General features: G+C 34.9%; 1 protein-coding gene across 6 annotated transcripts in view; it reads left to right on the top strand.

Moving 5' to 3' along the window:
• The window catches only part of LOC150093872 (intersectin-1-like), a 510,882-nt gene extending 497,973 nt beyond the window's left edge, over positions 1 to 12,909 (top strand). For all 6 annotated transcript variants that reach the window (XM_090413144.1, XM_090413145.1, XM_090413148.1 and 3 more), the window contains one exon: positions 11,864 to 12,909. In XM_090413144.1, the coding sequence (XP_090269270.1) occupies positions 11,864 to 11,872 (9 nt within the window). In that variant the 3' untranslated portion in view covers positions 11,873 to 12,909. The remainder of the gene's footprint in view (positions 1 to 11,863) is intronic.
• Positions 12,910 to 13,943: the final 1,034 nt, after the last annotated feature.

Genomic DNA, 13,943 nt, shown 5'->3' with positions numbered 1-13,943 from the left:
GATGGCAAATCTATGAGAGAAGATCATCTATTAATGAACCATCCTCTTCTGGATATTTCTTCTTCTAGGAGTTGTATAGAAGAAGTAGTGTTTTGAACAAAAGAGGAAACAAAGTTTTTTTGGGGGGGAGGGGCTTTGGGTGTGATGTGCTTGTGTCAGAAAAGACTGTGGGTCTAAGAAGAAAATACGATCTTGACTGTAAATCTGAATATTAGGAGAGTAAAGGGAAATTAGATCTTTCTTATCAAAAATAAGTAGTCTTTGTTTTGATATCATTGATTTACTGGGTTGGCCTACCTAAGGGAAAATGGCAAGGAAATCAATGTTTAAGACATTAGTTTGAATGACTTTGATTATGAATAATTTAAACTGTGTAAGATCTATTAAATAAAGGAACATACTGTTATCAGCAGTACTATGGTTGCTATTTGAAATTCGTGAAAGCAAGTCAATAATATATAGGGGGTAAGATGCAGGCAAAGTACAGTATCCTTTAGCATTTATTAATGCTGGGATATCGTTGCACTGATAAGGAAATCTGATGATAGGAAACTGGCAACCCATTTACAAAGAACAGAGGACAGACCTTAAAATGATAGATTGATATGGCAACCTTTGTGACAGCTGCAATCAAATGTTGCAGTTGTGTCAAGAGTTATACCTATATAGCTGGAATATCCACTGTAGGACAGTGTGTTCATATTGGTGATCACTAAATTAATTAATTGGCTGTTGATGAGCTTCTCCATTATTTTCAGGAGGACTAAAGTGAGGGTGGTGAGATGATAGTTTGATAACTGACTTATTTCTTCCCTTCTACCTTTTTTTTTTGAGGAGGGGGGGCAACCTTGCATCAGTGCTCTTGATCAGATGTTAGGCATTCATGAGTGCAGACTTTGAGCAAAGTGGGAGTGTGACCCTTCTGGATCAGGAGATTTATTGGTATCCAAAATATTAAGAATTTTTCTGATATGTTTGACGAGAGATAAAAGAAGGCGTGCAAGTGAGCTTCACCTTCGCTTGTAGTGGAAGGTAAGCTACCTTTGTCACAGCTACAAAAATAAAATTGGAGTTAAACAGTGAGAGAGTCATCTTTATTTTTGGAAAGTATGGTGTGTGAGAGACCAAATTGTTTTATTAGTGTGTGTTCCCACTTTCTTTTTAAGAACCAGCTATTTTATTATTATTATTATTATTCGTGACACCTCCAAGGAGTCCGAAGACTCATCGTGGGAGGACACCTACTATACAACTGTCCCCACCTACCAATCATATCCATCAACGCCATCTACCGTCCTCCACCACAACTAGTATTTTTTGTCTGTAAATTGCGTGTGTTCGGAAGGGCTGATTTGTCTGTATGCAGGATGTAAAACCTGAGTTTTCAGGAGAAAAAATCCTGCTACCTCCTCAAAGAGAAATAATAATAAATTTAGTTTAATCCTTTATCCAAGTGTGAGCAAACAAAGTTTGCGCCTGAAAGTATCTTCAGGACTAGGGTGGAGCAACTAGCTTGCTCCACCCCAGTCCTGAAGATACTTTCAGGCGCAAACTTTGTTTGCTCACACTTGGATAAAGGATTAAACTAAATTTATTATACTCTAACCAAGTGAAAAATAAACTTTCAACATCTTTCTCTAAATCCAGAGTAATTTATTAAAAAAGGGTGGCACACCATTTGGCAACTCCTAAAGGTAGAGATGACCTGCTAATGCTTCTGCCTGGTATCTCCACTTGGGCTTGGCTCCCACTGAAGAGACCTCAATAAAGGTCAAAACTAGTCTGGGTTGTGGCCCTTCCCTTAATGCATAACATTAGACATATCCACAAGGAGATGTGTTTTGCATTATGGAAGATACTGAGATAGGACTGTTGGTAGCTTGCTCCACTTTTGCAAGGAGTTCCCTGGTGTTGTACCACCTTACCCCAGTTCTGAAGATACTTTCAGGTGCAAACTTTGTTTGCTCACACTTGGATAAAGGATTAAACTAAATTTATTATACTCTAACCAAGTGAAAACTAAACTTTCAACATCAAAGAGAAATAGTTGATTAATACCACAGATTCGTACCCACGATATTGTTATTATGATAAATTAAGAGATTGAGTGAGAGACAAAGGAAATTCAAAATTAATCTATTTATTTACAAATAATATTAGTGTAAAATGTTATGTTTTCCAAGTGCTATATACAATTTTTCATTTCAAATAAATTATCTCCTAAAGAGAATAAAGGCCCACACAGTTAAAGAACATAAATATATAAATAAGATTTTTTACCTTGGGTAATGTGTATTAGGGTTATCAAGTAATTTTATAAACTTAGTTATTTTACTCCTAATCCCAAGTAAGCAAACAATTAAGTTTGCGCCTGAACGTAGTTCAAGTCTAAAGGTGGTGCAACACCAGGGCAACTCATAGTAAAGGTGGATAAAGCTCTGATCACTATTCTTAGTATTTTCCATAATATAAAGCACATCTCACTAAGAGATGTATACTGCAATACATTATGGGTGGGGTCACTACCCAGACCGGTTTCAACCTTTTTTGAGGTCTCCTTAGTGAATAGCTAGACCCTAAATACCAAGGTTTTAGTAATACAGAGCCTTATCAACTTTACCTATACAAGTTGCTACAAGGTGTTTTTATTTTGAATAAGAATCTCTGGTGGAGATATAGATGTAAATAAGATTTTTTACCTTGAGTAATGTGTATTAGGGTTACCAAGTAATTTTACTCCTAATCGCAAGTAATTTTTTACTTGGGATTAGGAGTAAAATAACCAAGTTTATAAAATTACTTGGTAACCCTAATATACAATACCCACGGTAAAAAATCTTATTATTATTATTATTCGTGACACCTCCAAGGAGTCCGAAGACTCATCACGGGAGGACACCTACTGTACATCTCTCCGTCTCCACTACTACACAGAACCTCTACTACAAATCACCTACATCAGCACCATCTACTGCCCACAACCACTACCACCACAGCTAGTATTTTTTTTTTGTCCATAAATTGTGTTTGTCCTGAAGAGCCGATTTGTCTGTATGCAGGATAAAAAAACCCGAGTTTCCGGGAGAAAAAACCCTGCTAGAACTTAGGCCTTTTCTAATCGAAGGGCACAACGTACTGTCGTTTTTCCAATTGTGCTACAGAGGCGCTTATTTACATCTATATCTCCTCCAGAGATTCTTATTCAAAATAAAAACACCTTGTAGCAACTTGTATAGGTAAAGTTGATAAGGCTCTGTATTACTAAAACCTTGGTATTAGGGTCTAGCTACTCACTGAGGAGACCTCAAAAAAGGTTGAAACCGGTCTGGGTAGTGACCCCACCCATAATGTATTGCAGTATACATCTCTTAGTGAGATGTGCTTTACATTATGGAAAATACTAAGAATAGTGATCAGAGCTTTACTCACCTTTACAATGAGTTGCCCTGGTGTTGCACCACCTTTAGACTTGAACTACGTTCAGGCGCCAACTTAACTGTTTGCTTACTTGGGATTAGGAGTAAAATAACCAAGTTTATAAAATTACTTGGTAACCCTAATAAATATACAAGTTTTTTTCCTCTTCAAAATCTCAGGATTTTGTGAGAATCCTCAAGCCTTAAACTCATAAAACAGTTTCTTTAGCTGTCAATAATGGCCATAAAATATAAATTTCTTAACTCATACCTGTTTTTCCTTTAAAACAAGAAAATAACTTTTGTGCAATCTTTCTTTTAAAAAAAAAAAAAAAAAAACATTTATTTTATATCTTCTTTGGAGTATCAGTTCCTTTCCTACTTCTTTAGAATATGAAGATAATTTTAAAGTTCCCAGTTTCCTTGTGGAAGCTTCATCATTATGCTTAAATATAAAAAGTTCATTTCTTACAGGTTTACAGCACTTAACTGGAATATGCTTTCTGCATACTGTATCAAAAGGGAACTGTTTCCTCTTTTTTTTTTTTTTTTTTTTTGCTTCGGAAGAATCTATATAATCACTTTTTATCTGTCACAACTTTTTGGTGGAAATTGAAATTCATCTGTTAATTTTAGGTTAACTATTTGTTTCTCTCGTAACACTGTTATCCACCTTTTTGGCTTCAGAAATTCCCTTAAAACTTCCAACTCCCTTCTCTAGAACGTCGTCTTTTTTTCTTGTTCTGATGAATATGACAGCTGTTCTAGTTTTCTCTCTCGCACTCATTCAACTCTCTCTTCGAAAGTAAGATGTTCATGAAAGCACACTACTGTCTGATGCGGTAATCAACATGGCAGTGAGGTGAAGTGCGCTTGTAAACAAGTCAGCAGGTCTTTCATGGAAATGTTATCAGAAAGTTCAATAATTTCTTCTCTCAAGTTTATGTTACAGAAATAAAAAACTACACTAAAGGTGAGTCATTTTTACAAATAAAAATATCACAATCAAATAGTTTCCAACACTAACATACTTTCTTATATTAACATTTCTAATTATTACAAGAAATAATGCTTTTTTCACTATACATTTTTGGAAATGTGTAACTACATGGTAAATAATAATAAGTTATCCTTTCCTTTTTATTTAATTATTTTATCAAATTTGGCCACGCTAAAAAATTGATGTAAGATAATCGGATATCGCCAGATAACAGATATCCTACAAAATCATGGAAAGAGAGAAATTACTCTCATTTTTATGTTGCAGGATGCAGTGCAGACTGATGCAGAGGCTAGAGTTTTGACTTTTGCCACTTGAATTATGCTTACTATTTATTTTAGATTGCTTTTTGATACACCTGTTGGAGAACCAAGAGTTAATACACTCAGTATTAACTCTTGGATAATCTGATCACCATTTCAGATTATCCTGGTCTGATCATATCTGAAGTGGTGATCAGACCAGGAAAAGCCAGAGTAGAAATGATTGATGTATTAGCGTTTTGCTTAGATTTTCTTAGCAGTTTCTGGCTTGGAATATCAGATCAGACAAATTCACAAGTAAACATGCTTATGAACGGAAGGAATCAGCAGTGTGTAGGTCTGATAGTTGAGTGGACGGTGGTTGTTGAGATCTGAGAAATAACGGATCAGGTTTTGATGCATGTAATTCTTGGTGTTGACATTATTTGCATGGCAGTGATTGTTGAAGTGGATATGGAATTTTTTATATTTTTATAGTGATTTATTCAGTTACTTTTTATGATGTCATTTTGGTTTATTTAATTTTTTTTCTACATTGTTATTTTTAACATCTTTCATCTGATGATCATTTTAATTACATGAAGTCGCTCATAACGTTTTTTGTTTTTTAATATTGTTTCCTTTCTGTTTAATTCTGTTTGAACTTCTAAATTAGTCTTAAGTTCTAACTGATGCGTTCTGTTAGAATTCTCTGTTTTTCATTTCTCCAAAACATTACATTCCAAATGCTTGTAATTGCTTTTGTCCTTTCTTGTTGGTGATCCATGAACTTCTTCATATTCTATTTAATTTATTAAAATCGGTTTACTTTCAAAAGTGCTATTTGGTTGGAAAGCCTGGATTTGAATCCCATCTAGGATGTGAGGAACCTTTATTAGGAATTTTCAATTGAAGATGAGTTAGCCATCTCATATGGAGATGGCAGGATTTCTCCCCCCCTTGGAAATTCGGGTTTTTCATCCCACAAAGAGTCAAACTGACTAGAAAAACATGCAAATTAACAGCAAGAGAGCCCTATCAGAGCATTAATTTCCAAGAACCAAGTTATTTGGCTATGATGTGCTATTGTGTGTGACACAGTAATAAATGGAAAATCCATCATAGGATGTATATGACTGAATAGAACTTCCTGGGTTCTGTGTAAGTAGATACTGTTATGTCCCTTTGGTTCCTTGTTTATTATTTAATTTTATATACCTTTTCTCTTATTTAATTCTAACCTTTTCTCTTTTCTTATCTACATTTAAGACCCTAATTTATTACAAGCTTCGGTGCTAGTTATAGAAGTTATCTATACAATCTGTCCAACCCCTAGATTGATCACGTACATTAACTACTTAGACAAAAGGTTTACCTCAGACTGGAGACAAATCCTTTATTACTGTCTGGAGATATTTTCAGACTAGATTTATTTGTTTCGCTGCACCAGCCAATATCATTAGGTTAGAAGGTTTCCTTAACCAAGGAAAACTCACAGATAAACATACAGCGATGATCAGTCTACCGTTAATACTCAGCACTAAATTATCTATATCACTTTTGTCAATTTGTCGTTTGCAGTCGTAGTTATTGACATACTATTCTATCCTGCTCTGGTTCTAGGTTAAATGAGTGGTGCATTGAATTCAATCTTAGTCCAAATTTCAGGTAAAATACAAAGCACATTTATTGAGATCATAAGATTACAAGTTTGCATACATACATTCTACTAAATTAATATCATTCTAAGTTATAGAGCAATTTAGGACAAATAAATCTCAACTCGATTGGATTCTATCATGAGCTCTCTCTATAAGGTTAAACATTCCCTCTATACAATATATTGACTTAAATTTGCATCCATACAATTATTCTACTTAATCTCGTTAATCACTTCACATAATATATTTGACACACTGCATCTATTTAACATTCTCTAACGAAACATTCACTGGAGTCATGCTGTTGCTATCTGCAATAATTACTTAAATGTCCTACACTAAATGTCCTTGCACACTATCTTATAACATTTCTTCTCTTCTAAAGGAAAAGGAAAACTAAAAGCTGTACATTACCAATTTTTAGGATGTTCAATAGGTCCGTTACTTAGTTCTTAATTCAGCTTGCACTGCTCAGTCCTTCTTCCTCTAATGTGACTAGAACGTCTCAGTCTGGCTTTGATCCACGTGGTCACTCATGGCAGTCCTTCGATCTGGCTATCTCGAAAGGCTGTCGTTGTGCCCGCTCTTGACTCGCTCTGCTGCCGTTTGTCACCGTTCACATTGTCGACCTGACTGCTGTACTCAGTTATTCCTCACCGAAAACATACCGAGCCAGGACTCTGGAATTACGGTTGTCGACATCAAACTACCGAAAGCGGTCCAGAATCCATGAATAGGTGAGAGAGAGAGAGAGAGACCCAACATCCACGAAGAACGAAAAAAGCCTTCTCGAAGGGGAGCAGACTCCTTTTATCTTGCACCTTTGGTACCCTCTTTACTGCTACTTTTTTTCCTCGCTCGGTACTTATCCTTTTGCATGTGAGACGGTCCCTTATACTGTGTCTCCTTGTGCACATGGGACGATCCTCTCCTCCGCGTCTTCTGAGAATATGCGCGCACGCTGTTCTCCGTGCAAGGGCCACTGCCTTAGGCCAAACGTTTCGCCAGTGGAGTTTGAAATTTTGGGTTTTACCTCATGACAAACATTTCGTATAGAATACCTCTTAATTGTAACAGTTTACAAAACAGATCATATTACCTAGATTAAATAAATTCCATATTAAGATATCATTCTCGTAGACAGGCTTATACATTGGTTATGCATTTCTAAATCACTTAGGGAATTGAACAATGTAGATCCGAATATAAATTAAATTATACTTTAATAAATATTTCCAATATTTCGGCAACGTCACGTTGCCATTTTCAAAAGGAACTTACAAAAAGGCACGTGCACGCAGGCACTACAACACAGTAACTGAGAATGAAGATATGAAGCTATCATTCTCCTAGAAGTCCTGATGGCTAAGTAGGTGTTCTTGGCTGTTGGGCTGAAGGTCTGCTGATGTATGCCTCCCAAATTTGGGGCAGTCGCATACAACCAAATTTGTTGAGGTTTGGAGAGTTTCTTAGAGCTGAGGCCAATTTATAGCACTTTTTACAGTCTGCTTCTTTACTTAAGCACAAGCATCTCTTTGTTGATTTATTACACTTGTTAAATCCTGAATGAAAATTTTCTAGAATGAAAACTCTTCATTCAAGATCTAACAATACCTATCATGTTTGGCACGGATATGAGCACAAAGATTCACTGCCGTGTATTTTCTTCAAAAATAAAATGCTCATCAGATGATGATAGATCTGTCACCAACTTGAACTGTAGTCATTGTGAATTAGTAGGAATTTTGATTCATCATACTATAGAACTCTGTCATCAGTCAGTAGCATAATCCTGGCACTACTGTGGATGCCATAAAGAATTTTATGTACCCGCAAGAGATGAGGTGTTTTGAAACATAATTGTGCACTGAAACACTGTCTTTTTTAAATGTATATACTTTAAATCCTTATATTTTTGCCAGAATTTTTCTTGCTATTGCAGAATAATACTTGCTAATTCCACAAAATAAGAATAATTGAGTAATTCATTCTAGCAGAATAAAGTTCTAAATCACTAATATTGCTTGATACTAGTCATCTTACATTAACATCATGTTTATAAAACTACTGGCTTTCTAAGAGCTCTTTTTTACCCAGAATGATATATGTAAGTTAAAACATAAATTAAAGATGCCAAGAACTTATATTCTTGGTTTAATCCTTTATCCAAATGTAAGCAAACAAAGTTTGTGCCTGAAGTATTTTCAGGACTGGGCAACTCATATATAGAACTGTATGATAAACAGTAATAATAATAAAAAGTTATCCTTTCCTTTTTATTTAATTATTTTATCAAATTCAGCCATGCTAAAAAATTAATGTAAGATAATCAGATATTGCCAGATAGCAGATATCCTAAATCATGGAAAGAGAGAAATTACTTTCATTTTTATATTGCAGGATGCAGAGGCTGGAATGTTCATAATTATGGAAATTATACATGTCTGATATACATCCCATAATGCTACACATTATGGGATGTATTATGGACATGTGCTTTGCATTATGGGATACTAAGGCAAGTGATGTGAGGTCATTAGCTTCTACTCGTATATATGAGTTGCCCAGTCCTGAAAATACTTCAGATGCAAACTTTGTTTGCTTACACTTGGATAAAGGATCAAACTAAGAATATAATTTCTTGGCATCTTTAATTTATAGTATAACCAAGTGGAAAAACTTCCAACAAATAAGTTGAAATGCTTACATATGCATCAAATCAGGTGGGCATTGCAGTTCTGCTTTTTATAGGTTCTGTGCAATATGTTAACTAAAAGAATTTTATGTATCCAGCATTAGTCATGTCTTTATCAGAAAGGAATGCCAAAAACAGAAATATTAATTTAATAAGCATAGCAATTTCATGATAGTGATCAGTTGGCAAAACATTTTTGACTGGACATTGTTACCATAAGTACATGATAAAAATAACTTGAGAATATGGTTGCCTCTCACTATAGTAAACACTGTTATTATAAACTTGCTTGCTGTAACAACTTACCAAAAAGTTCCAACCATTATAGGTGTAGTGCTTTTGTAAAGGAAAATTCACTAAAATGGCATACAAGAAAGAGCTCGGTAACCGTTAAATATAAGAGTTCATGCTCAGTAACATTGCAATTTAACCACCAATTGCATTAGTGCTTTTAATGGAAAGGGAAAGATTAGCAAAAAAAAGATGGTGTGATGACAGGATGACAAGAAAATGATTGCATTTTTTTGAGCACTGAGGTCAGCGACGGATCGAGGACGTGCTGCTCTGGACCTCAATTGCCTCTCCAATTCATCCCACAGGTGTTCGATGGGTTTGAGGTCAGGACTCTGCTCAGGCCAGGGCAGTCGTTTGACACCCACCTCTTCATACCATTCCATAACAGCTGCAGCTTTATGGCATGGTGCATTGTTGTCTTGATAGTAACACGGGTCCATTCCATAAAAACTCCAGAGTTAGGCAGCACCTGATTATCCAGAATATCAAGGTACTGATCTGCCTTCATGGAACCACAGGCAACGACCAGTGGTCCCACTCCAGTTAGCTGAATGCACCCCACACCATTACTCTCCACCACCAAACTTTACTGTGGGTACAGCACACTGTGGTAACGAGCATTCACCAGGCTGCCTCCACACCCACACTCTGCCATCAGACTGGAAACAGGTGAATCTTGATTCATCACCCCATCATCATCAAATTCCTGACATATATCCTCGAGATATATATCAGGTCATTACTAACTTCCTGTCTACAATTTTCCTCCAAATCAGGCTGTTACCTGTCAAGACTCCAACATTATTAGCTCTTATATTTCTATCTTCTAAGGCACTTTTTACTGTATCAATCCACCTATATCTTGGTCTTCCTCTGAAAAAAATTCATCACCCCAGAGTACCGTTTTCCACTGGCTAATTGTCCAGTTCAAATTCTCTTTGCACCAGGCCAGACGAGTCACCTTATTCATTATTGTGATATTTAGCTTGTATGCCACTGCTCTTCCATGGAAACCTAGTAAATGGAGTTCTTTTCATGCAGTGTTAGTGCTCACCATGGTGTTACTGGTACTCTGTGCCGATTGTAGCCAGTTTTCGTGTGCTGCCTGTTTTAACACCTTCACCTCCCTGTCAGTCATTTTTGGCAGCTGCCCTTGGTGTTTTCCTGCACTAGTGATGCCAGAACATCTCCATTTCTTGATTGCATCGCCAACCATTGAATTTGGATGTTCCAATTGAGTGGCAGTGGCACGTGTGGACATGCCACCAATGTGACGGCCCACAATGACAACTCTCTTGAAGTCACTGAGTTCATGTCGTGTTGCCATACCACCTGTATTCAACTGCTACAATGAAATACTGATACTGCTTCCTACTATCTGTACACCAGTTTATATGTTATTAACAAACCTAGAATGTTCCATAACTTCAAATAACAGGGGTGCCTGGACAATTATTGGTCGATAGTGTATTTTGATCATCTGAGATGTTGATGCAGTAAGAAGGAAGTACCTCAGATGATCAAAATATATGATCTGACAGTATTTATTATTATTATTATTATTACGGGACACCTCCAGGGAGTCCTAAGACTCATCGAGGGAGGGCAGGCATTTACTTTACAACTCTGTCTCTACCCAATTCTCCAACTACAGTCATCTTCTACACCAATGCCACCAGTAATATTTTTACAATCACAAACATCCATGGTGGGATTCGAACCTGCAGCCTGCATCCGCTCTCCAGCTTTAGGCTGGAGAGCAGATACACTAACCACTAGGCCAACCAAGCTGGTATTGGAATGCTGACAGATAACAAATTAATTTGAAGGAAAATTGTCAATAGGAAGTTGGTGTTAATGTAAACTTTTCATGTAGTACTAATGTTATTGTTATTTTTTTAATGCTAATCCTGTCCACAAGAGGGTATTCAGATTCCTTTAGAAGCAGGGATAGGCAGAAAACATGAGGCAAAGAAAAAAAATTAACATTGTATATGAAGACTTGTAGGTTGTACTCATTAAAAAATACATAAAAGGAAAAGGTGTTCCAAAGGACAGCAGTGAAAAAAAATGAATAAAGAAGAGTAGAGAAAAGTAAAGAGAAGTACAGTATACACCTTCATACTCCTTGCAGTTATGTTGTGATGCAATTCAGATATTTCATCTGTAGCTGGTATCACAACTATAATAATAAATTGATCTTGCAACAGTATGATGATTGACTTACATAAGAAATTACATAAAAAAAGTTTTTTATGTAATTATTTTAAAAATTATATGCACTTAATGCATATAATTATAATGCATAAAAATTTTATGCATTAGGTAAGAAAATCTTCACAAAATGTTTTTCTGCCTGACAAAGATCAAAATATATAAATACAATATATGTGAAAAAAGTTTTCATTCATGTACATTGTTTTTAAATTATAAGTGTTTATTATAGCTGTTTTATAATTAGGCCTAAGAATAAAATGCATGTCTATCCAATGAAATATTGTAATTTCCTGTAAAAAGATTAATTATTTCATCATAGCAACTTATTTTCTTTCTAGGAGAAATAACTTAATAATTGCTCTACGGACAATTCAACAACTGTAGTCACATAATTCCAGTGCTTAATACCCACTGTTAATTACTAGTCTTTGTTATTAAGAATTTCTTCCCAGTTTTTTAAAGAGAGGTACCAAGAGACAGTTCACTGCTCTTATGAATTGGAAGAACCGCATGAAGTTTAAAACTTGATTTATCTTGGTTTTGAAGGTGAATTGCACAATTTGCATAAAATATGCACCTGTATAATATATAGAATTTTTTGTTACTCGTGTTTTCAAAGCTAATGTACAAAAATGTCTTGATATGTAGTTCTACAATGAGGAGTGTAAAATTATTTTCCATTTCATTGGTTGTGCTTCCATTAAAAAAAAAAAAAAAAAAGTAAAATTAAGTTTCATTAAGCATAGCATAATTATTGTTTTTCTATGCTAAAATTAATTCAACTACTTAAGTATTAATGAATAGGAAAAGCTAAAACACACAATGTAGAAAATTTAAGTTTATGGCTAATGCTACAATGCATAGTGAAGTTGCAGTTACATGAAAACTATTTATCATGTCTGTTTTAAAGTATATGTATAGTTTTAAGTATTTGAGAGATTTGTGTATAAAACATGATTTTCGTGAATATATTAAACTACTGCAGTTTGTTTCAAGTAAAACATCCTGTAATGCCATCATTCTTTTCAGAATTGTTTTATATTTTGTAATATAAAGCAGTCAAATCCTCCCTTCATATTTGCAGCATTTATACTATCTTTTTCTCTAGGTAATCATCTTGTATAATGATCATTATGTTGTAAAAAAAATATATATATATAATATATTGACTACCTAGCTGATTCAGAAAATGCTATTGTAAATGCTCTTTTAAAATCAGGTGAAATTCTGGTATTCATTTTGTTGTATATCATTGACATACTGAAATTGCCCATTTAGTTTGTTCCGTGTAAGGGTATTCATTAAAAAATTAAATATGTAAAATAAGAGATGATGTAAATGTAATAAGTATTAGTGTGTCAATAAATTCTACTTTAAAATAGTGGATGAATTTATTTATACTTGGTGCAGAATACAATCTTGACTGTTACAATAGTGATTCTAAGTTTAACCAACGAGCTGGTCGCCAATGAAACATCAACCATCTTATGTTTTGTTTCCGTGTTATTTCAATGGTATTTTACTTTTGGTGGAATACTTCACATCAATAATGATTAAATACTGGGCAGAAACTGATACAAGTGTGAAATTTGGGAACCTTGAAATAGAAAAAAAGTGGAACAATTCAAATATTTAAGAGTGACAATTATTAGCCAACCAAATGAGATGGTACAAATGCAGAATGGGATAAAAAGAGGTAATCAGGTGTTGTTTTTTTATTCTCTTTCATGTGTATTCAGCTCAAAAGATATCCATTTGAAGACTAAAGGTAACAGTTGGACAGTAATATGTCCAATTGTTACCTATGGATGTGAAATCTGGATATTTACAGCACGGGCAGAAAATATGATTTCAGCTTTTTAAAGAAAAATCCTTGGAAAAATATTTGGCCCAGTGATTTTCTACAGGATCAGATACAACCATGAAATATCAACTCTCATGCTACAAGCTTAATGGAGTGAAACAGCACTGAGAAAGAATTATCATATAATATTATTTAATAATCTTTCTCGGTGTTATTTCCCTCCATTAGGCTTCTAACATGAGTTTCTCCTGGGACTAGCCTTAACACACAAATATCAACTCTAATAAAGGACACAAAATATCTAGTACAATCAAGTTCAAAAAGTTAGTAGGGACATATGGAAAATGATAGTATTCTTAAGAAGATTATAATAGTAAAATGCTTGGTAAAAGACCAAGAGGAAAAACCAGTACCATCTAGCAGCATTATATTGCAATGTCCAAACTGGAGAAGCAAGGTCTTGAACAGACAGAATTGGAGGCAAGAAATCCAGGAGACCGTCTTGATTTGGGCTGTAGAGTCATAGGAAGAAGAGTTTGCATATGGTTAATCTCATTTAAGTAACATCTGTCTTTCAAAATGCATAGGTAATATGTAAGTTCATCCATTTTGAA

Source organism: Typopeltis vanoorti, chromosome 23, assembly GCF_054136105.1.
Source record: "Typopeltis vanoorti isolate ZY-2024b chromosome 23, IOZ_Tvanoo_1.0, whole genome shotgun sequence".
Taxonomy (NCBI): domain Eukaryota; kingdom Metazoa; phylum Arthropoda; class Arachnida; order Uropygi; family Thelyphonidae; genus Typopeltis; species Typopeltis vanoorti.
The sequence above is the reverse complement of the archived record's forward strand: the minus strand, read 5'-3'. Positions and strand labels throughout refer to the sequence as shown.